The sequence below is a fragment of the Nannobrachium achirus genome (genome assembly GCF_963921795.1).
Source record: "Nannobrachium achirus genome assembly, chromosome: 9".
Lineage (NCBI taxonomy): Eukaryota > Metazoa > Chordata > Actinopteri > Myctophiformes > Myctophidae > Nannobrachium > Nannobrachium achirus.
The window spans coordinates 62,895,347-62,920,998 of NC_137818.1; the positions used below are offsets into that span (position 1 = coordinate 62,895,347).

The 25,652-nt window shown below is 43.0% G+C and overlaps 1 protein-coding gene across 1 annotated transcript; it reads right to left on the bottom strand.

Moving 5' to 3' along the window:
- Positions 1 to 586: 586 nt before the first annotated feature.
- Positions 587 to 23,753, bottom strand: LOC308291057 (uncharacterized protein). The gene is made up of 15 exons (XM_080732973.1): positions 23,565 to 23,753; positions 14,311 to 14,472; positions 13,822 to 13,890; positions 12,312 to 12,434; positions 12,070 to 12,135; positions 11,921 to 11,989; positions 11,471 to 11,539; positions 9,531 to 9,653; positions 7,514 to 7,582; positions 6,267 to 6,383; positions 6,026 to 6,094; positions 5,564 to 5,683; positions 4,731 to 4,799; positions 2,740 to 2,778; positions 587 to 2,345 (listed from the first exon to the last, which is right to left on the bottom strand). The coding sequence occupies exons 1-15, from the start codon at positions 23,596 to 23,598 to the stop codon at positions 1,687 to 1,689; spliced, it is 1,857 nt and encodes a 618-aa protein (XP_080589099.1). The 5' UTR covers positions 23,599 to 23,753; the 3' UTR covers positions 587 to 1,686.
- Positions 23,754 to 25,652: the final 1,899 nt, after the last annotated feature.

Below are 25,652 nucleotides of genomic sequence, written 5' to 3' on the forward strand. Positions count from 1 at the left end.
CTTTTCATCACTAAAACATCGTTTTCTAGTTAGACCCCTCACATCCTACTAAAATAATAATTGTTTTTCTGTGTATTTTCCTCCTGTATAGAACGTCGATGGGAGCCCAACTTGATTTGGCCACTGTGGCGACCCCGAAGGTCGCCGACTCGGGTGCCCTAGCTAAATCATTAGAGCATGCTCTGGGCTACATCTGTGCAAAACTTGGCACTTTTAGACTGATTAGCACGAAATTACCATTCTATCTCCCTAAGGCCCCTGACTAAATGCGGTGTTTTGAACAATGGCATAGGAAATTATAACAAAATGCACCATTTGCGGTTTGATTTATTGTTACACACGCATCAACATGTAACAGCAGGTAGGCCAATGTTATGAATTAAATTACCTTTCAATAGCAGTGTTACGTTAGCAATTGCTGCACTCTACAACGTCACCGCCCACTGCACTTACTAAACTGAGCACACACCCGGTGTGCATTTCCGAACTCACCCTATGTCTCTACATCAGTGTTTCTGTTACAATCCTAAAAGCTAGGGGAATAAAGGATTGTCACATGCGGGTTGGAAAGTGAAGTCTGTTTTTATTGACCACTTGTGTTCTATATTTCTTGTTAGTTTTCATGATTTGACAGTTATTTTTAGACATGGGTTTTTAAACATTAGTAAATAGCACCTGGCGCAAACCAAAGAAATGAATAAAACAACCTAAACCTATACTTTACATTTAAACACTACCTATGCTAACATAAAATAAACATGACATGATGAGAATCTAAACTAACCTGACTACACTATTTTAACCTGAATGAAAAGTTGGCGTTTACAATAAACTGGCGCCACAATACTACCTTTTCTAAACACCATGGTCTAAGTTGTGTCAAAACTGCTTAAGCATTATTAACCCAAACAGTCAGCTGAAATCTGTTATAAGGACTCTTCACAGTAGTGACACCAAAAGGTAGACCTAAACCTCAGTAACTTCAGAAAGACATGCACTTACAAGCTTAATGAAAGTTATCAGACCACAAAGGTGAAATGGCATATTATATTAAAACACAAGAGCATGGCAGGCGTGCAGGGGACAGTACTACTACAAGTACTGTTGTAGACAAGCCCAGCCAATCAGAGGAAGGCTGACGATTGGCACCCAGCAATCAAGGGATAGGCAGCACCTGGAAATCACCACACTCACTGGCACACACACACACACACACACACTCTGACACTCTTCCAATATTGACACACGTAACAGTTTCTCAACCTTTTTCTGCATGGGATACTTTTCATGTCCCAAGAATCCATGAGCACACCAACATAATACAGGGGTGTAAATATCGTCACTGTCGGGGAGAAACCTTGTATCTCCAAGTTTCAAATTTGTACGCTTCTTCGCAATGTAAAGCCCTGCTTCATCATACAAGACTGTCGCACAACAGTAGTGAAAAGTGTGTGCTTGTAGATCGGCTGTTTTCACTAGTTTAAATCATTTTTAAAATGATAAATACAATACTGGCTTTCAAGCAGTTTCAAGGGGCACACTTGACCCTTCTCAGGGGCCCACCAAAGGTCCCCAGGCACAGTGGTTGAGAAACACTGCTCTACGTTGTGATAAAGTTACACTATGGCATAGTTTGAGGTGGGACTGCATGGAAGCCTTTCTCAATAGGTTCATGGTTTGTCCTGTTTAGTTGCACCGATGAGTCTTAAAATTCTGTTTCCATCTAAACGTTTTTCCACATTGTTTACATTCAAAAGGTTTCTCTCCAGTATGGTTGCGCTGATGAAGATTTAATTCTGAACGAGTTCCAAAACTCTTTCCACACAGACAATCAAACGGCTTCGCTCCAGTGTGAGTTCGGCGGTGATGGTACAAGGAAGAATAAACAGTGAAACATTTTCCACATTGGTCACAGACGAAGGGCTTTTCTCCAGTGTGAATTCGCTTGTGATTCTCTAAGCTCCCAGCAGTTCTGAAACACTTCCCACATTGGTCACAGTTGTAGGGTTTCTCTCCTGTGTGAATTAGTAGGTGTGACTTCAAACCGCCTATTTGACAGAACCTTTTACCACATTCATCACACTGGTGGAGTCCCTCTGTATGAAGTTTCTGGTGGCATTTGAGATAACAGTCTGTGACAAATCTTTTCCCACACTGGTCACATTGGTATGGCTTCCCCAATGTATGAATTCGCATCTTGTGTTTTTTTAGATTATCCTTTGTTCTGAACATTTTCCCACACTGGTCACAGCTGTAGGGTTTTTCTCCTGTATGAATCATCAGGTGATATTTGAGGTTATAGTTGCAACTGAATCTTTTTCCACACAGGTCACAACAGAAGGCATCTGTAATCGAGAATGAGGGGAGATTAAAAACAAAATGAGTTCATGAAAAATTATTTGTTTTGAAATAATATGCAAGCTGGGTTCTCTGGGTGAAATCTGAACTCATCTGGTTCATTCGACCATAGCTGAAAGGGTGGTGAGTATCTGCCCACATGGGCCTGTTATAGATACACAGTATCTCTATATAAAAAGAACCCATAAACAAATCAGACAATTGGAGTTTGATCATTCGGTTATGCATACAAACATGCAGATTGTTTAATGCAGTGGTTGTCAATGTGAGGACCAGGGAGCCCCAGAGGTCATTGAGGAGTAAATACATTTACATGGACGGAAGTAAATACAAGTAAAGAAAGGCACAAAGCAAATAACAATAATGGCAAAACATGAGTACCTGAGGTCTGTATCAGCCGCTCCTTCTCACGGCGCTGAGCTGAGAAGTGAAGATAGTTGGTTACATTTTATTTAATTAAAACTTATAGAAATGATATAAGTACTATAGCCTATATCACCACTATTAGGTGGAAAGCTTGTATGCCCAAAACTGTTACTTTTCAGGAAATAAAGAAACAAGCTGTGTTCCAATGGATCCAATGTAGGTATTACCGTTGTGTAGGCAAAACTCTTGTTGTGTGCTCGCTTCATGCCATGTTTTCTCATTCAACACCGTCCGCAGGTGTCAATACTGAGCACAATGCGGCTGCAACTTCCAACAATGGGAAAACATAACATAAATAAGCAATTTAATACTTGTTTCAAGTAACCAGTCGCTTAAATTTCCTTTCCTGTGAAAATTGCAATCATCTGATAGGTGTGGAGGACTACCTTTGCTTTTTGGAAATGATAATAATCTGTACCTTTCACCGGTCTCACACTCTGCCTGGAATCCAAGCGGAGTGTGAGGTTCCAAGCGGAAGTACGTTTCTGCCCGACAGCGATGATATGTAATAATATCAAACAAGTTGGTTCTGATGCTATTTTTGTATTGATGTACTAAATTGAAATGTGTCAGCGTAGTGCATACAATATATTACAGGGTCAAAAACATGAGCAGTTAACGGACAACTTTGTTTTTTTTACAACAAGGGTTCATATTTCAGATTGTAATTAGAGAAAAGAAAAGATGGGTGTTAAAATGTTTTCATTTACTTCTTTCTATAGTTTTAGCGATTTTAATTACCTTGATTTCAGTGGGTGGGGGCATGCGTGCTCAAGTGGCTAAATACTTAGACGCAATAAGCTAGCGATTTCTTTATAGTAACTACTAGCCCCCATGAGTCACATCTTCCCATGAAAGATTGCGGTGCATCTTGGGAATGGGCTTAATATGCCTAAAAAGACATATTTAGCCACTTGCACACATGCCCCAACCACTGAAATCAAAGTCATTAAAATTGCTAAAACGATAGAAAGCAGTAAATGAAAACATTTTAACACTCATCTTTTCTTTTCACTAATTATAATCTAAAATATGAACCCTTGTTGTTGTAAAAAAACAAACTTGTCCTTTAAGAAACAAAGTGCATGCACATCCGATTGACATGGCAATGTGAAAAGCAAAGTGAATAGCATCCATCCACTGAAATAAAGCTCCTTGTTCTAATAATTTTGTTTACCAAAGTGTGGATCATTACATCATTACACCCCATCCTCGCTGGCAGCGAGGCGATAAGAAGTGAAAATAGGACCTACTGTGTTTAACTACCTAAACCCTGAGACTATAAATGGTCAAACTGACTCCTGCCTCCTGTCTGTTTCTTACTATACCGTAGCCCTCGTTAGGATGGACATCAAAACTAGACCTAAATAAACTCCCAGAATATACTATACTGAATAGTGACCAAATGTCTATGCATTCCATACCATATTTGTGCATACGGTACATGCGTATCCACCTGTTTCCGCGAGAATTTACTGTAGCATTATCTGCAGGACACTTCCGGTTAACAGTAGACATACAAGCTCACGTCGCGTCGCAGATGCAACCGTTGTGAGCTTGTAGATCACACTCGGCTGCGGCTGCCGTACACCTTCTGCGCAATGCACGATGGGATGTTGGAAACTTGTGGATACATGTACATATTTGAAGGAGACTGTGTGTGTGTGTGTGTGTGTGTGTGTGTGTGTGTGTGTGTGTGTGTGTGTGTGTGTGTGTGTGTGTGAGTGCACCAAGTTGTAGCTTCATTCCTTTCCATTTCTCTCATTAGTGAGTTATGTATTTGTTAATTTGATTGGTTCAGGCAATGTCACAACACCATAACCGACTCTCCATATCAGGACAGTTTCTCGCGCAATTTAGTTGTGAGATGGCTCATTGCTAGCAGTCAGGATGAGGTGTTACAGGTCTTCTTCAGGAATTAAAACATATCAAGTAGTACTAGTTACCTCTGGCAATGGGTGTCTCCAATGACCGGACCAGCCGCTTTCTCTGTCGGTCTTTCTCGAGGCGCTGAGCTGAAAATTAAGTAGTATGTGTTTGGTTATTACAACCAATGATATATAACAGTCATATGTCATGTATGTAGATCACAGTGACAATGTTGATGTATTCATTCACTAAATAGAAATAGCATGCGAGTGTCATGGACACAATAATCTACTCTGAGTAAATGGGAATAATACCTGTAAGACTCCCTAAATCGGGAGATTAGCGACCTTCAGGTCGCATACACAAACTTTAGAAGGCCAATTTAGTAGCCAATCAGGAGGGAATATGGGAAATGGGACAGATCCATGTTGATGACATGACTTTAAAGACACTGTGTACCGCTTTGCGTGATTTATGGCAAAATCTGTAGGAGCAGTGTCCAAAAATGTGTTTTTCAAAAATCGGCCAGATGGTGGCGCTAGATGGAACAGATGCATTTTGATGACATGACTGTAGAGATACTGTGTACCGCTTTGCGTGATTTTAGGGCAAAATCTGTAAGAGCAGTGTCCAAAAATGTGTCTTGCAAGAATCGGCCTCATGGTGGCGCTAGAAGAGGGCCATGTGAGAAATGGGGGGGGGGGGTGGTTGTGGTTTGGCAGCAAAGGAGTGTGTGTGCAAAGTTTGGCATGGATCGGGACAACGGTGGCGGAGATATGAGTAGGGCAAAAGTGTGATGTGACTGACATGACAGACAGACAGACAGACAGACAGACAGACAGACAGACAGACAGACTGACTGACTGACTGACTGACAGCCGGTGGAGCTTTTCATAGTGACTGTATTTACCTCTGGCCTCGGGCGACTCCAATGAGCGTCTCCAATTTTTGTTAGCACGCCTCCACTCGTCAGGTATTTTTGCAGCACTGGATGTTGATGGGTTAGAGTCACCTTCAAAGACAGCATGTTCTGGAAAGAGAGTATTGAACATTGCAAGGCACATTTTAAGGGGTGTTACAGCGTAGTTGTAGTCACTGGTGTTGAGTGATGTTGACTATACCGTAGCCCTCGTTAGGATGGACAGGATGGAATATGTATACATGCGTATACATATTTGAAGGAGACTGTGTGTGTGTGTGTGTGTTAGTGTGTGCGTGCGTGCGTGCGTGCGTGCGTGTGTGCGTGTGAGTGCACCAAGTTGTAGCTTCATTCCTTTCCATTTCTCTCATTAGTCAGTTATTTATTTGTTAATTTGATTGGTTCAGGCAATGTCACAACACCATAGCTAGTTACTACAACAGTACTAGTTACCTCTGGCATTGGGTGTCTCCAATGACCGGACCAGCCGCTTTCTCTGTCGGTCTTTCTCGAGGCGCAGAGCTGAAAAGAAGTAGAAGTAGTATGTTTTGTTATTACAACCAATGATATATAAGTCATATGTAGATCACAGTGACAATGTTGATGTATTCCTTCACTAAATAGAAATACCATGCAAGTGTCATGGACAATAATCTACTCTGAGTAAATGGGAATAATATCAGTATTTATTTACCTCTAGCCTCGGGCGACTCCAATTTGCGTCTCCAATTTGGGTCTCGCCTCCACTCTACAGGTGTTTTTGAAGCACTGGATGTTGATGGGTTAGAGTCGCCTTCAAAGACAGCATGTTCTGGAAAGAGAGTAGTGAACATTGCAAGGCACATTTTAAGGGGTGTTAAAGCGTGGTTGTAGTCACTGGTGTTGAGTGATTGGGGGACAGAAGCACAAACATTTTCATGTGAAGGTCCGTGACTTAGATATACAGTAGTAGGCCACAGATCCATTAGTGTGCAAACAACGTAGATAATATGTATATGTATGATAATATGTGTATTTTAACGCAACACACATTTTATCGTTTGAACATTATCCCCGTTTTCACATAGCCATGACTTTGAGCACTGATTTCAGCCAGAGAGAGACCTTCAGTCCATCACTTTGGATAGAGCCTCCTGTCTGTTTCTTACTATACCGTAGCCCTCGTTAGGATGGACATCAAAACTAGACCTAAATAAACTCCCAGAATACACTATACTGAATAGTGACCAATTCACCCTTTGTCAAGTCCCGCCCGTTGTCCCGCTCCCCTTCACACCCATTGGTTGCTTTGTCTTGGTGTGACACTCGGTGGGAAACTCCATCCACTACCGTTTTAATTCAGTTGCTTCGTATTGTTATTCTGTGTGTTCAAATTCTAATTTCAAACTTGGTTTCAGTAAAATGGAGCTTCTCAGTGGCAGTATAGTGACTCGGCATGTTTTTATATCTCCAAAAATTATGTTTTAGCAAATTCAACATAAAAAAGGTGGAACCAGGGCGGGACAAGGCAGATAGAGCCTGCTGGTTGGTCAGTCAGGGACCAACCAGAAGGCTAACAAAGGGTGAATTGTCTATGCATTGCATACCATGTTTGTGCATACATGCGTATACATATTTGAAGGAGACTGGGTGGGGATGTGTGTTTGTGTGTGTGTGTGTGTGTGTGTGTGTGTGTGTGTGTGTGTGTGTGTGTGTGTGTGTGTGTGTGTGTGTGTTGAGAGTGCACAAGTTGTAGCTTCATTCCTTTCCATTTCTCTCATTAGTGAGTTATTTGTTTGTTAATTTGATTGGTTCAGGAAATGTCACAACACTAAAGCCAACGCTCCATATCAGGACAGTTTCTCGCGCTATTTCGTTACGAGATGGCTCATTGCTGGCAGTCAGGATGAGGTGTTACAGGTCTTCTTCAGGAATTAAAACATGTCAAGTAGTACTAGTTACCTCTGGCATTGGGTGTCTCCAATGACCGGACCAGCCGCTTTCTCTGTCGGTCTTTCTCAAGGCGCCGAGCTGAAAAGAAGTAGAAGTAGTATGTTTTGTTATTAGAACAAATGATATATAACAGTCATATATAGATCACAGTGACAATGTTGATGTATTCCTTCACTAAATAGAAATACCATGCGAGTGTCATGGACACAATAATCTACTCTGAGTAAATGGGAATAATATCAGTATTTACCTCTAGCCTCGGGCGACTCCAATGAACGTCTCCAATTTGGGTCTCGCCTCCACTCGTCAGGTGTTTTTGAAGCACTGGATGTTGATGGGTTAGAGTCACCTTCAAAGACAGCATGTTCTGGAAAGAGAGTAGTGAACATTGTAAGGCACATTTTAAGGGGTGTTACTGTATCACTGCGTGGATATGGTTCTGGTACTTACTATCTATATGGAAGGTTTTTTTTCAAGGGGCGGGTTAAAAAAAAGGCTCTGGACACAATTGGTTTGACCAGATCAATGCTGGGCCCTGTTTAGTCACCCAACTCTTCAAATTGATTCACAATTGAGCGGCGCCAGACCCAAATCCGCCAAGGGCAATTTTTTTTTGCACCGCCAGATTTAAGAAATAAGAAAGGACATGGAGCAAGCAACTATATTCACAATGGCTGTGTATTTACATGTATTTACTCAGTGTATGAGTTAGTACAGCTCTATATGTGAACAAATTACACACTTGGATATATCAAAAAGCTTGCTCTGGGACTACTTTATAGTGTAGGCTATGTATGTGGCCAGATCATTTCTCAGCAGGCACTAGACTATATTCTATTCTACCTTTCTCAATATTTTTATTTTTTCTCTCATGCTTTATTTTATTTTCTGTTATCCTCACGTCTCCTTTAATTTTGACCTATTCTGTGAAGCACATAGCAAGGAGAACCGTGATGACTGTAAGCGACAGTGGAGGGCTCGTCTGAGGACGACCTAGAGAGACATTGAACTGCACTTGATGTATGCAATGTGCTGTATAAATACACTTGATTGATTGACAGACAGACACTTAATTGCTTAATTATCTATCGTAAAATGTTTACGAGCTAAATACTTGAAGTCAACTACAATATCGTCGTTGTCTGGCGGAAACCTTGTATGTCCAAAACCGCGTTGTTTTGTGTTCATCATTTTTAAAATGATTTAAAACTAGTGAAAACAGCAGATCTACAAGCACACAACGCCTCGCACCGCGAGGCATTGTGTGCTTGTAGATCAGCTGTTTTCACTACTTTTGTGCGATGGCCATTATGATGAAGCAGTGCTTTACTTTGCAAAAAAATGTACACATTTTGAAACTTGGAGATACGAGGTTTCTGCCCGGCAGTGACGATATGCAAATTCTCCCTTCCCCGAATTGTAGAAAAACAAAAGACTCTGCCTTCAAACCAAATGTAATCTCAGAGACGACCAAGTTGATCACACAGGCATGTCATATGTTTCATGAACATGGCAAGAAGGTTGCAAAAATCTATAAAACAAATTTCATTGTATTTGTAAATTTTACTGTGACAAAATGTAAGACGGAAACAAATTTGGGTGATTCCGCTCTAGTTCGTTCGTTTAGACCTTTCTGCCACACAGAGACAGCGTCTTGGGTGCCGAAGACAAACATCTTTGGAACCGGCTCCCAGAGATAATCAATCTGAAGACGGCGCCGTGGCGTCTCTGTGTGTACAGCCTAAACACGCATCATTCCTGAAGATATGAGGTTGCAGCACAACCTCTCCCTAATCCGCATGCGCAGAGCCCCCCTCCGCTGATAAAAAATAAAGGCAATACAATAATAACATCTCTCTCTTCTGCTCTCTTTTTGGTGCTTTGTGGCAGCTTTACAGCGCCACTCAAGAGGCTTGGCATATATACTACAGTGGTTTTGGTGCGTTCTGGAGATGGACTTGCCGTTCTCAGTGGTTTCATGTAGAGTTATACACTTGCATTCGTCTTTGTGTATATGGGGCCTTACTGAAGTCCAGGTGGTCTTCAACTTCAACTTCAACTTCAGCCGGTTCCTGTTTAATAGAAACGGTGATAGCTGCCACTGCAGAACTCATCTTCACCTGCTGGCTGGACTCCACAGACCATTGGACTGGAATAGAAAAAGGACTTTGATGTGACATGGGCTGTAGATTACAAAGACAGAGCAGTGACCCAACTGTGAGTGTGTGTGTGTGTTGACTGTGTTCACCCACAGCCCTCACACATTAGAATTAGGTCTGTGATACGATTAAAAAATGTAATCTAATTCATTACAGGCTTTGTGATGAATTAATCGCAATTAATCACATTTTAATCGCACATCGATATTTGACCTGAGAAGCATTTTTTTCAAGTAAAACACATTTTGTTGTACGAGTGAATCAACAAGTGTGTTTTTTAAATCTAAATTTCGCATCCACTGGGCCAAGCAAAGCGCTCTGATCGACTACTTCTCCCTTTGCGTTTGTTGTCTCGTCTTGGTTGGTGCATCGCTATGATCGGTATGCCCGAATCTGAAGGTTCTGTGGTGCAAAAACTAAGTGCGATTAAAATGTGTTAATTTTTTTTAATCACGTTAATTTTCTGTAATTAATTAATCGCAATTAATCAGTTAAAGTCCCAGCCTTAATTAGAATACATTCTAATGTGTGAGGGCGCCGTGATACCTTTCTAATTTATTTTCTGTATATACAGTATGTTTTTAATGTTTATTTTATTTCAAAGTGGAATATAGCTTTAAAAACTGTCTGGGGTTCTCATAAAAACTTGACTAGTGCAATATCCCTTTAAAGGAGTAGTTCACCCCATTGAACTCAAGTTTTCATCAGAGCATGTGAGCGGAGAGGAGCGCGAGCGGAGCGAGCCGTTTTTGACGTGAGCGTGAGCGAGCGACTTTTCAAATGGGTCTGAGCGGCTTTGGAGCGAGGATTTTCCTCCACTCCGTGGAGCGCCGACCTCCTCCGCTCCAAGCCGACCCTGTTGGGGCCGCGCGCCGCATGTTTTCAACAAAACAGAGCCGTGCAGTACTAGTGGCAGTGAAGCCATGTCGGCACCGCGGAGAGGAGAACAGACAGAGAATTCCCTTTATCACGATTTCACTCAAGTCAAATGTATTTATATCATCCACACACGTAGGCTATGTTTATAATAAATAGCCTACCTTGTGTCAGTTAAGTTATATAGGTCTATCACCAGCCAGTCAAAGAAGGATACGATTTGAAAATCAAGTGAGACTGATTTGGCTGAATGAAAAACACACGCCACGAGTCGCCTCCCTTTCTCGGTTGTGGTGATTAATCAATAACCAGCTGGATTTAATATTGCCCGTCTTATTAAAAAATACAATGCCTTAGATTAGATGGCGTCTTTTGTAACAGTGAAGGCAGGTCTCCATCAAGCCGAGGCTCACGTTACCGCAGGCATTTGTGTTGGGAACACTTGTTGTGCAAAGCAAAGGAGAAAGTGTTTCGCATATGGTAGCAAAATACTTTTTTTATTTTGGCTGCTGACTCTGATTGACGACCCTGAGTGGAGCGTGGAGCGAGCGCGGAGCGAGAAATGCGAAAATCAATGTATGAGCTACTAGAATGACAAAGTAGGACATAGCAATATGCGATGTGGCCCTCTGGAGTGAAGGTGGAAATATAGTGGCCCTCGCCATCATCAAAGTTGCCCACCCCTGGTCTAGACATACCGCAGCAATGTCGTCCGGCCCTCAAAAAATATTTGCTCGCAGTCTTTATTTGAGTGAGGTTTCGTGGCCTTGTTTCTCCCCCCCAAACTATTTTCATTGGTCGAGATATGCACGCTACTTTCCACCTGTTCCAGCTATTTTGTGGGTGGGTCTTTAGAAGAACCACACACAACTAGATCCACACACACACTACTTTGTTTAACTATCTCAACCAAAAAATACCTAGTAGTTACCTCTGGCTCTGGGTTTCTTCAATGACCGGACCAGCCTCTTACTCTGTCGATCTTTCTCAAGGCGCTGAGCTGAAAATTGAGAATGTATTGATTGATTTATTACTTCATTAGAAGCATAGGAAAAATAGAGGACAGTACAGCTCAGATACAAGGTCTACTAAAACAATTTAAACCACAAGAAAGCACAATGGCTTGTTTACATTGTGGTCCTTTTGTACTCAAGTCATAAAAACATTAAATGAAAGACAAACAGTACAATCTTTCTTTCGTTTGGAGTGTTTTTTGTAACCCCAAGAGGGCACATATGTATGGAACCAAATGGACCCCCAAGACCCAAATAGGGTGATATATAATTTGCCTATATTAATAAACGTTGGAATAGATAAGCATTCATTTCATGCATTTTCCCTCAAGTCACTCGGTGGGGGGAGGGGGAATATCAGTATTTACCTCTGGCCTCGGGCGACTCCAAAGACCGCTTCTTGGCACTTCTGAGCCGGTTACGTTCACGAACCTCAGCTGAGAAGTTAGATGGCATGTATATCAGAATGTGGGTATTAATAACACAATGTAATAATACATGAAGATCTAGTCCATACCTGGGGATATGAAGTTCCGAGTTTGGGTTATTTGTTGTGTGTCAGGGATTGAAAGTAACTTTGTACCTATGAAAAAATGTAGGAGCAGTAGAGGAAATGTTAACCTGACTCTGCCAGATGTCTGGCAGGTTTTTCTTAATAAAAACAATTATATAACATCAAATTTGATGAAAGTAGCTTTCCTGTGTTGTTAGGTGTGTGGGACATTCTTAGGGAAATGTAGACATGCAATTGTACCCTACCTGAATATTTATTTTTTGGTCTGGTAAACTTGGTTCTCGTCTTTGGCATTTTGCGTTTATATGGGGCATGTGAAGGTGCCTCAGCACTGGATGTTGATGGGTCACCTTCAAAGACAGCATGTTCTTGAAAGAAAGTAGAGAATATTTTAAGGCACTTTAAAGGGTGTTACTGTGTAGTTGTAGGCATTGGTGTTGAGTTGATTGATTGATTGATTGATTGATTGATTGATTGATTGATTGATTGATTGACTGATTGAATACTTTATTAGAAGCTTGCATAGGAAAAAGTACAGGACTGCCACTGTACACTGTCACTGATAAAAGGTCAACTAAAAGGATTTAAACCACAAGATAGCTCCATGGCTTGTTTACATTGGGGTCCTTTTGTACTCAAATTCATAAAAATATTCAATGACAGACAAATAAAACACAGTACTATGCAAAAATATCATCGGAAAACAGAACAAAAAATAATTGGTATTTACTGTAAAAGGGTCGGGGGGAGGTAATAATAGGCTACCCTAATGGTCATTTCTCTTGCAAAATCTGGCAACGCAGCTGTCTTGTATGATTAATTGTAATGTAATAAGTAACACACACACACAAAGATGTTCTGACACGGCCCTAAAAATATCATTATGTTACAGTAGGTCACGTAGTCTTTCTACAAACTGTCTGAAAAGGGGGCGGGACCGTATAAGCTGCACAGAGTGACTGTGTAGTTAGTAGTGAATGTCCGTCGTACGGGGCCGCTCACAGAAAATAGCCGATTTACGAGGACGTGAGGCGTTGTGAGCTTGAAGCACAGTTATTTTCTGTCACCACACGCACACACAACACGTTATTGTTAAGGGGGAGAGGAGGAGAAGTGCTCACTGCTGAACAACAGCTCCGTGGTCGCCCCAGTTTAGATCGATCAGACAGTCGGACACAGACGCAAAAAAGTCCAGAACATGGGAGGAAGAAACGAGACCCTGGATACTAATCTTTGACGGGTTGTTTGTTGGAAACTTGTACATTTTTAGCTGTAAATATGCCATTAAGTTGCGGAATCTTTGCAGACTGAGTACAGCGTGAAAGGTCAAGTATAGAGTGAAAGGTCAAGTTTTATAAGTATTGATGGTTCAAGTCTGAAAACTCAAATTAACATGAATACAAAATACACTGATGATTGTGCTGTCAAAAGATGAAACTATATGGAATCTATGAACAGGTTGTGGGGGTCCCTGCTTCATCTCTCTCTCAACTAAGTGGTCCTTGGCTTGCTATTCTGAATAGTGACCAATTGTCTATATGCATCGCACTGTGTGTGTGCACACAGTTTTATTAATTTTCTAATATGATTGGTTCAGGCAATGTCACACCATATCCGAAGGTCCATGTGAGGACAGTTTCTCACGCAATTTTGTTGCATGAGAAAGGTTGCGTTATGAGGTGGCTCATTGCTAGTAGGCTGGATGAGTTACAGATCTTCCTCAGGTATTAAAACAAAATGAGTAGTAGTAGTTACCTCTGGCTCTGGGTGTCTTCAATGACCGGACCAGCCTCTTACTCTGTCGATCTTTCTCAAGGCGCTGAGCTGAGAATTGATTAATTGATTGATGTATTACTTTATTAGAAGCATAGGAAAAATAGAGGACAGTAGCTCAGATACAAGGTCTACTAGATGGGAAAAAAAATCCCAGTTACTCAATCTTACGTCGTTTCATCGTTTGCAGTGTTTTTTGTAACCCCAAGAGGGCACATATGTATGGAACCAATTGGACCCCCAACGTCAAATAGGGTGCTATATAATTTGCCTATATTAATTAACGTTGGAAAAGATAAGGATTCATTTCATTTTCTCCTCCTACCGTTGGTGTGAATATACAGTAAATCATATGGTTTATGGTGTTGGGGGGTCATGCATTTTCCTCAAGTCACTTGGGGGAGGGGGGATGTCACAACAAATATTTGGAGGCTGGGGGGGCGGGGGGGGGGGGGGGGTATCAGTATTTACCTCTGGCCTCGGGCGACTCCAATGAGTGCCTCTTGGCATTTCTGAGCCGGTTACTGGTAAACTTGGTTCTTGTCTTTGGCATTTTGCGTTTATATGGGGCAGGTGAAGGAGCCTCACCACTGGATGTTGATGGGTTAGGGTCACCTTCAAAAACTGCATGTTCTGGAAAGAAAGAAGAGAATATTGTAAGGCACTTCAGAGGATGTTACTGTGTAGTTGTTGTCATGCACCAGGAATAATGCACCACAAAAGAGGGAGTCCACACAAGTCAAAAACGTTTAAATTATTATTTATTACTTAAATTAAATGAAATAATGCAATGGTCAAACATAAAGGCAAGTGAGGTGTGAGCAAGTCAGTAGTCAGTGGTGTCTGCAGTGTATGCGTGTGTGTAGTGTGCCGTGTGCGTGTTGTAGTAAGGTGTGTAAAAGAGAACTAAACAAAAGGCTTAGGCCACAAACCGGCCATGTGGCTCCCTGAGCATGACCTGCTCCTGGGAAGAGAGAGAGAGAGTGAGCTGGGGAGGAGGCCTTCCTTTTATACTCCCCAGACCACACCCCTCCAAGGTGTGCGCAAATGAGCTGACGGCCTGCTCCTCCCTGCCATGACACCGAGGCAGGCGCCTAGCCAACAGTGAGGCAGAGAGGGGCAGGGCCGTCACACCCCCCCCCATAAGAATGGGGTTCCACCACATTTATCTATGAAAAAAGCAAAACAAAAATGAGCAACAAAGCCACAAAAACAACTAAGGTTTTCCAAACACTTTTGAAATAGACACTGTCTTTAGTTTAGCAAAATCCAAGCCCCTACAGCCCAAGCAATCCAAAATGTTCACCTGTATCCTATGCTACTGTATACCTCTACCTCTCAGTTCCTCCATTTCGCCACGCCGTCCTGCCTCCGGCCTCAGCAACCTCGTGCACAGGAGCAATTTAAGAGAACCAGAGACAGGACGGCCTATAATGGAGCATACAAGAAAGGTTAGTATACATAGCAACCAAATTCAATGTGCACGTGACAGTGCATCGGCCATCACATTTGCCGTACCCTTAATGTGACGGATGTCCAAATTGTAGGGCTGTAAAAATAATGCCCACCGCATTAACCTCTGATTTGGATTTTGCAGAGACTTCAAAAACGTCAGTGGGTTGTGGTCTGTGTAGACCACCAGTGGAGTCAACCCAGAACCTAAATACACATCAAAGTGTTGCAATGCCATCAGGAGCGCTAAAGCTTCCTTTTCAATGACTGAATAATTAAGTTGATAGCTATTGAACTTTCGAGAAAAGAAAGCCACCACTCTATCAACCCCCTGTTCATCTGCCTGCAAAAGAGCAGCTCCTGCCCCCACATTGGAAGCGTCCACCTGTAGTGAAAAGGACTCCCCCAAACGTGGAGCAGCCAACACAGGAGTTGAACACAACAGAGCCTTGAGATTTTTAAATGCCAACTGGCAATTAGTTGACCAGACAAATTTAGCATCCTTTTTAAACAGCCTGGTTAATGGCTCAGCCACGGACGAAAAGTTTCGACAGAAACTTCTATAATATCCCACACAGCCCATAAACCGAAGTAACTCTTTCTTTGTAGTGGGAGGAGGATATTCAAGTATTGCCTTAACCTTATCCTGAACCATGCGAACACTTCCTTGCCCGACCACCTTGCCCAAATACTTTACAGTGGCTCTTCCGAACTCACATTTAGCCAAATTAATTGTCAATCTTGCCCAGACCAACCTCTCAAAGAGAGCCTTAGTACGTTGCACGTGCTCAGACCATGTGTCACTGTAGATGACTACGTCATCAAGGTATACGGCGCATCCCTCCAAACCAGCCACCACCATGTTCATGAGGCGCTGAAAAGTAGCGGGCGCATTGCGCAAACCAAATGGCATAACGGTGTATTTGTATAGCCCAGATGGTGTAATGAATGCGCAGATGTCCTGTGCCCGCTTTGACAGAGGGACTTGCCAGTATCCTTTTAAAAGGTCGTACGTGCTCACATAAGTCGCTGATCCCACCTCATCAATGCAATCTTCCATTCTTGGAAGGGGAAAAGCGTCTGACTTTGTGATGTTATTGACCTTTCGATAGTCTGTACACAGTCTGTAGGTCTTGTCAGGCTTACCAACCAATAGGCAAGGTGATGCCCAGCTCGAGTTGCATGGTTCAGCAATATGGTTTTCCAACATGTACTCAACCTCCTTGTTCAAACTCTTACGTTTCTCAGGGGATACCCTATAGAAACGCTGCCTTATGGGCACTGTATCATCAACGTCCACATCATGTTCAATCAGATGTGTACGTGTGGGCACATCATTAAACAAAGTGGGATATCCGTTAATAAGAGCCACCAACTCAGATCGTTTTTCATTATCCAAATAGGCCAAATTAGACTCTAACTTTCTCAAGGACTCTGAATTGTTCAACCTACCTTGTAAAATGACCTCAGGCGTTTCACCTTCCTCTGGAGCAGATACCACCGTTGAAGACCCATCTACATTGGTTGTACAAAGACAGGCATTAACAGACTGGTTCGAATAATAGGGCTTTAGTAGATTCACATGACAAAGTTTAGTCTTCTTCCTATTGTCTGGAGTATCTATGATGTAATTCTGCTCTGTCTGTTGTTTCACAACGGTGTAAGGCCCAGTGAATTTTGCCTGGAAAGGAGAACTCACAACAGGCTGAAGGAGCAAAACCTGATCTCCAGCCTTAAACCGCCTAGGCTCTGTACGCCTGTCATAAAGAGACTTCATTTTTCTCTGAGACTTTCCCAAATTCTCCTTTGCACTTTCCACTGCCAAAGTCAATCGGTGTTTAAAACCATTGACATAATCCAGGAGACTTTTTGGGGTTTCAGCTACTTTCCAGCTGTCCTCTAAAATAGCCATAGGACCTCGAACCTTGTGACCAAACACCAAGTCATTAGGACTGAAACCAGTGCTCTCCTGGACTACTTCTCTAGAAGCCAACAAAAGCCATGGTAATCCCTCCTCCCAATCTCGCCCCAGTTCTGTACAGTAAGAGCGCAACATGCCTTTAAGAAATTGATGGAATCTTTCAAGAGCACCCTGGGATTGAGCATGATACGCTGAAGCAATGTTATGCTTAACATTAAGCTGCTTGAGAACTTCAGCAAACATACGGGAGGTGAAATTTGAACCCTGGTCACTTTGGCAAATTTTCGGTATTCCAAAGACTGACATGAACTGTGTTAGAGCTTTCACAACTGACCTAGTGGTTATGGTTCGAAGTGGATAAGCTGCTGGGTAACGGGTTACTTGGCACATAACTGTGAGCAAATATATGTGGCCCTGCTTTGAACGAGGCAAAGGCCCAACACAGTCAATAATGAGATGCTCAAAAGGTTTCTCCACTGCAGGGATTGGACTCAGTGGAGCTGGCTTAATTGACTGGTTTGGCTTACTCGTTAACTGACAGGTATGACACTCTTTGATGTAAGCGGAAATGTCACGCTTCAAACGTAGCCAAAAACAATATCGCAGGACACGATCGTAAGTTTTCCTTACACCCTGATGCCCAGCAATATTGTTATGACACGTTTGTAACACCAATGTCCGAAATTTCTTTGGAACCACAAACTGAAAAATTGGATCCCCTCCCAGAGCTTCAGCTTGAGGACTAAACTTGCGAAACAGCAAACCATCTTGCAGAAAATACCCACATACACTGCTGTTTGCTTTGTCGAGAGACATGGCTTTGTCAAACAACTCTTGCAAACTCGGATCATTTCTCTGTTCAACCGCCAAATCAGCATGTGACATAGATTTAAACTGCTCAGGTAGAGTCAAATCAAACAGATCAGAAGGACCCACCTCCTGATCAGCACTTTGGTTGCCATCTGAGGCGGCCATGGCCCGTGTAACAGCGCAAGCTGGATATACCACTGCCCCCTCAGATACACTGTCCTGCTGAACAGCCCCTGGCCACTTTCTAGTAACCACATTTGGTACCTGATCTGCCCAGATGCGTTCCCCACAGAGGTCGTTACCGAGAATGATGTCAACACCTGCAACAGGTAACTCCGGCCTCACCCCAATGTGAACCTCTCCATTAACCAAGTCTGAAAAGAGAGACAGTTTATGTACCGGAACAGCAAACACAAACATGCCCATGCCCTGAATCAAAATACTCTCGCCTGTATCAGTCTCCGTTGTAAACGGCAAAATGGACTCTCGCACAAAAGAATTTAATGACCCACAGTCCCTCAGGACCTTCACTGGCACCTGTTTGTCATTTCCCATCACAGAAACCAACCCATTAGAAATGAATGGCAAGTAAGCCTCACTAGTTTTTGGCTTTAACTCAGCAGCCTGTCCTATAGTTAAAGCCACTGGGCTAAGTGAGTTAGCCAGTGCAGCTGGTTTAACTTGTGAGCCGGTGAACCTATCCTTAGACCTAAGGACTGGACACTCTTTTTTCCAGTGCCCGACAGCCTTACAATAATGACATGCCTCTGCTTTGCCATGTGTGCCTGGTGACATCTTGTAGTCAACCCTGCCAACCTGGCTGTCAACCCTGCCAACCTGGTTGTCAACCCTGTTAACCTGGTTGTCAACCCTGCTGCCATGGAACTCTGAACCAACCTTAGAACGAGAAAAGCGATCCCTGTTCTTCTCCGGGTTCTGACCACTGTAGTTAGCCTTGTGAATTAACACATACTCATCGGCCAACACTGCAGCTTCAGCTGGGGTTTTTACTTTACTCTCGGTTATGTAGGTGGCAACATTAACCGGTACTGTATTTTTGAACTGTTCCATGACTACAAGGTTAACCAACTGTTCAAAATTCTCAACCTCTGATGATGAGCACCAGCGTGAGAATTGTGTGGTCAAATCTCGGACAAATTCAACATGAGACTGTCTGTCTTGTTTTCTCCAGTTACGGAAGCGCTGCCTGTAGGCTTCTGGCACCAACTCGTATATCTTTAAGACTGCTGCCTTGACTTTTGCGTAACTTCTGCTATCAGCAGGCGTTAAGGCGGCAAACGCCTCTTGTGCCTTGCCTGTGAAAACTGACTGTAACATAAGAGTGCGCTCCACATCAGGCCAATTTCTTGCCTCAGCCACTCTTTCAAAGAGTAGAAAGAATGTATCCGGATCCCTTTCATTGAACCGGGGTATAAGCCTCATGTTACTGCCCAAGTCAAAATGTTTGGCCCCACCCCTTTCAACAGTGCCAGGGAACAATGCCTCAGGTGTTAACACCCCTTGCTGGATCATCTCCAATTTTTTGTACTCTACATCTAATTTTGCCATCTCAACCTGTTGTTTGACTCTTTCTAACTCTACTACATGCTGTTGTTTTAACAGTAAGAGTTCCCTTTTTTGCTGGAAGCCAATCGAGCTTGTCTGAGCCTCTTCTTCCTCCTCATCTTCCTCATCATCTTCCTCCTCAACTTCATTCTTACCCTGAACCTCCTCAGCCTGAAGAACACCATTTTCCACCAATTTTTGAAGAAGACAAGCCCTTTTTGCATCCTTAAGCGTTCCAGTCACTGTGATCCCAAATTTTTCCCCAATTACCAACAGTTGATCAACAGTGCATTTATTAAGCAATTCCACTGATGGAGCTTTACCAAAGTCTTCTACCACTGAAGACATTGTGCAGAAAAAAACTGACCAAAAAATAAGGAAGTGTTGGGGCTGCATACAAGGGTGTAGTTTAACTTAACTTAACAAAACTGAAACAAATCCCACCCTAACTAACTTATAACCTTAATCTACCTACCTTTTCCTACGGCCGACACCCGGGTATGAGGAATGGTCCCCTACATCACTTATTGTGAAACCCAAGATCCGTCGCTAACAAAAACACCACTAAGGGGAAATAAAAACTTAACAAAACAACCAGTACCCTATTGGCACTGGTGACTGAGGGATTTGCTCCACAAAAAACCTACTACCCCCCTGTATTAACAATCCCAACACTTACCTGAAAAACTGCACAACAGCTCTGGGGCGCAATGCTCCCTCTCTCCGGCCTAACAAAAACAGACACTTGTGTGAAACTCCCAAAAACAAATTCCAAACAACTTACATAACTGACAAACTAAATTTCAATTTTCCAACAAAACTAAACAAAACTAAATGGTTTGACGAGCCCCCATTTTGTCATGCACCAGGAATAATGCACCACAAAAGAGGGAGTCCACACAAGTCAAAAACGTTTAAATTATTATTTATTACTTAAATTAAATGAAATAATGCAATGGTCAAACATAAAGGCAAGTGAGGTGTGAGCAAGTCAGTAGTCAGTGGTGTCTGCAGTGTATGCGTGTGTGTAGTGTGCCGTGTGCGTGTTGTAGTAAGGTGTGTAAAAGAGAACTAAACAAAAGGCTTAGGCCACAAACCGGCCATGTGGCTCCCTGAGCATGACCTGCTCCTGGGAAGAGAGAGAGAGAGAGTGAGCTGGGGAGGAGGCCTTCCTTTTATACTCCCCAGACCACACCCCTCCAAGGTGTGCGCAAATGAGCTGACGGCCTGCTCCTCCCTGCCATGACACCGAGGCAGGCGCCTAGCCAACAGTGAGGCAGAGAGGGGCAGGGCCGTCACAGTTGTAGGCACTGGTGTTGAGTTGATTGATTGATTGATTGATTGATTGATTGATTGATTGACTGAATACTTTATTAGAAGCTTGCATAGGAAAATTACAGGACTGTACACTGTCACTGATTGATGAATAGGTGGTGTAGTGTACAGTATGTACACCTGGTACCAGGGGAGGAATTTCACGGCGGCCACGACGGCCATGGCCGTTGTTGCCCCTCTCTTTGGCCGTGTTCCCCCTCGAAAAATGACATGCCCAAACGGCCACAGTGGCCGTGGTGCCCCGGTGCCCACAGCAGTCCGTTAACTTCATTTCACCATTTTCCATCTGTGCGATTTTCCAGTCATTACGGTGACAGCAGTGCCTGATTGGTTGAACTGCTCACATGATCAGTAGTAGATTCGATTTACGCTCGTAGCAGCCCATAGTAGCAGCCGCGGGCTATTATTCCAAACGTAGGAGACGGTGTTTGATGGAGCGCTTCTTTTCTTCGCCAGCGTCCACGACATTGCAAGCGGCGCGAAGGCCAGCGGACCTTGATCCTGCTCTTCGCGCCCGAGCGCGGAGCGCCGCGCGAGTTACGAAGCCGTGGTGAATACGGCCTGGGCAAGCGCACGATAAACGCAATGATAATTGGGTTTTGGTGCACCTCGCGCAGTCCAAGTGACCACAGCCGAGCGCTCCAGACCTCCGCTCCAGCCAATCACAAGCCGCGCCTTCTAATTTATGTAACCCCGTCTCCTACGGTAGGAATACTCGCCAGCCGCGGACGCGGAGTCCCGCGACACAGTGTTTATACAACACAAAAGCATCACCGGGCTTCATGCTTATATCTAACGCAGCCTGTTGAATAAATCCGGATGTGCGAACGATATGCCTTCAAACGGAGCTCTGCTGAGCTCAGGACAACAACCGAAATGCAGCGCTAAGGGAACCAAAAGCTATTCTTTCCCCAAGAGGCTGAGCTGTCAGAAAGTACATTATTCCATTGTATTACAAGTTGAGAAAGGATCACTCACTCCGCGAACGGGAGGGAGGAGCTCGGTGCGTGTGTGCGTGCACAAGACCAGTGGCGGAAAAAGTACTCAAATGTTTTACTTAAGTAAAAAAAAAAAAGTATCAATACTGCAATGTAGAAATAGTCCCGTTGCAAGTAAAAGTCCTCAAATTCAAAATATACTTGAGTAAAAGTACAAAAGTATTGGTATCAAAATGTACTTAAAGGTTTCAAATAATTGTAGTAGAGTAAAAGTACAATATTTGGATCCGAGATGTAGTGGAGTAGAAGTAAGAGTAATGGAAATATTCAAAATTACAATAACAAATTAAGTACAATACTTAAGTAAATGTACTTTCTTACTTTACACCGCTGCACATGGGAAAAAAAGAAGTAAACAGCTTTTTTGATATTTATTTAATTGAAAGGTATTACATTAGCCTAATTAAAAATGTAATCTTCCTTAATGTTTAAGCTAAATTAATTATGACTGGCGTGGACTTAAAATCATTGTTTTAATTGATGGCCTTCCTGCCCTGGCACTTGGCCTTTGTGCCCTAAAAAAATTTACAACACTAAAGGCTAAAGTGGCCTTGCCCCTAAAATGACGAAATTCTAGGCCTGCCTGGTACTCTGTCAGCTACCCTAATGGTCATTTCTCTTGCAAAATCTGGCAAAGCAGCTGTCTTATATGATTAATTAATGAATTAATTGACGTTTTGCGATGTAATAAGTAACACACACACACAAAGATGTCCTGACACGGCCCTAAAAATATCATTATGTTACAGTAGGTCACGTAGTCTTTCTACAAACTGTCTGAAAAGGGGGCGGAACCGTATAAGCCTCTGCACAGAGTGACTGCGTAGTTAGTAGTGAATGTCCGTCGTACGGGGCCGCTCACAGAAAATAGCCGATTTACGAGGACGTGAGGCGTTGTGAGCTTGAAGCACAGTTATTTTCTGTCACCACACGCACACACAACACGTTATTGTTAAGGGGGAGAGGAGGAGAAGTGCTCACTGCTGAACAACAGCTCCGTGGTCGCCCCAGTTTAGATCGATCAGACAGTCGGACACAGACGCAAAAAAGTCCAGAACATGGGAGGAAGAAACGAGACCCTGGATACTAATCTTTGACGGGTTGTTTGTTGGAAACTTGTACATTTTTAGCTGTAAATATGCCATTAAGTTGCGGAATCTTTATCAGTGGGGAATTTAAGGAGCCCGTTTCTACTACGGCGACGTGAGGCGGGACTACGGCTGCTATGCCGCAATTGCCGTTGCGGTCCAAATCATTAAGCGAAGAGCCGCCGGCGAAGGGGTCCCAACTCTTTCACTTAACGCTTTGGTTCCCATGGCGACGCGTCTATGGAGCAGAAGTTTTAGGCGCAACGTGGAAAGGGACCTTCTGGCGTAGTACAGACGGCTGCTACGGTGGCAGGTTGATCTATCAAGCGCTGATCATTTCCGGGTGCCGTTGTCGTCTGCCGTCGCCGTAGCGTTGCTTAAATTCGCTATTTTTACAGCTACAACTGCTAGTTTTAATTGTTGTTATAACAATTCGTTCTCAGTACAGTTAGTACAGTAGAGGCGCTGCGTGACATCATCAACAATATTAGCCAAACAGATTTGATTTACCTTGTCTTTGCATGTCATTCCAACTTTAAGCAGTTAAATGAGTACCTTTTTCTGCTGAAGCTGCGTGTAGGCTGGTCATTGCGTGTGCGAAAGGGCAGTGATGTCCGTTTCAGGTGGAGGGATGTGTTTTAGGAGTAGTTCTAAAAGTTAAGTGAGTGCGATTGAAAGTGAAAACTATGTTGTCCTGTCCATGCGTTGTTGTGGTCTACTTAGGTGTAGTACCTGCTTCGTGGCCAGCAGCAGTAAACTCAGCTCCAGTCAGATCCCATAGCTCGTGGAGGTGTAACCATGGCGGCGAAGATCCCATAGCCTGAAGTCCGAATGGCCGGCGTATACCTCAAAACGCTTGGGAAAGAGAAAAACAGGCGTCGTCAGTGCATAATGCTGATGGCCAATGGCCAACCGGGCAGAACAGACAGGTTTTGATGACCTTAGAGTATATATGTCGGGCAGAAACCCCTTATCTCCAGATCTAAACGTTTTTTCCATCATTAAATGCCCTACTTTGTCATCACTACTACAGTACAGTCACTACAGTGTGACTCAAAAGTAGCTAAAATAACCGATCTACAAGCTCAAAACATGCAATGGTTTAAAGCAGTGGTTCTCAAAGTGGGGTCCTGGGTCCCATGCAGCAAAATGATAGATTACATAAAATCAGCATTAGAATCAGTTTAACCACTCTAACACTAATAGATGAAGCAGATGATGTTGTCGAAAATGCAATTCCCTCTCAACTATTCAGCTATTTGAAGATAGTTCTGCAAGCTCACAATGCATCACATCCCGACACGTTGAGCAGGTAGATCTGCATATTTTCAATAACTCTTGAATAAAACGTAGAGTACTTTTTAAACATAATATTAACAACACAAATCTTGTATCAGGGTCCCTGGCACAAAATATTTTAAAATGGGGGTCCGCAGTCAAGTACATATTATTTTGGGGGTCCTAAATTGAAAAGTTTGAGAACCTCATGTTTGAGATCCTATGTGAATCCTATGTGAAAACATGTTAATATTGCCAAAGCAAAAGTGGAACAATACAATCAAAACGAAATACTGTATGTGGCCTACAAGAGAATAGAAATGATGTATTCTCAGATCTGATACATTGCTGCACGTGCAATTGTCAGGAGGAGGAATAGGCTATGCAAGCTTTCACACACACGCACACACACACACACACACACACACACACACACACACACACACACACACACACACACACACACACACACACACACACACACACACACAGTGGTTGAAAAGACTGTGCTGCGCGGCACGCGCATGGCTGATAGATCTATAAAGCTCTATGAAGGGCTATTCACTTCTAGCCTAGCTGAGCTAGACATCCCAGCCATGTTAATACTGCAGTTAGTTAGCTAGATGCATTAGTATCTAGGCTGGCCCCAGGCTAATTCACTTCACCGCGTTGTAGTTTCCTAGCTATCACCTAGGCTTTGTTATGTATTTTTAGGTGATAGCTAGAAAACTACACCGCGGTGAAGTGAATAGCTCTTCACCCTGTACTCTGATAGCGGCTTTAATTGTTACCTGAGATGACTTGATTCGTTCTACTAGCCAACCGTCGGTCGTCAAGAGAGATGCTGTTGCTGAATGACTATCCACCAGAAGTTATGTGTTTGTTATCGAAATGAGGGGAGGGGGACATCAACTCTATGTCCTTTATTACGGTTCTACATAGAGCCGTAACAAAGGTCCTTCTACATCTGGAATGCTGCTGTTATTGATGTGATGTCTATGTGAAACTCGCGAATATAAGCTGGCGAATATAAGCCGCTCTCTTCAGAATAAGAGTACCCCTGAGGCAATTGATTTTTTTTGAAAAACGATGAATTCTCCCATAATATAAACACTCCAAATATAGATTAAGCATTTGAACGAACATACACAATGCTAATTATGTTTCTGGGTAAACAAAAGTTTTAATAACGTAAAAAAAAAATATATAGGTCTATATATAAATGGATACATACTGTTCAATGGAGTGCATAGCCTTAACAAATTGAACTGGACAGGAGACAACTCTTCGTGTCGGCACTTTTGACCCATGCACACGTTCGGGGACACCTCCTCTGCTCTGCCACACCACACTCCGCTAAGCGAG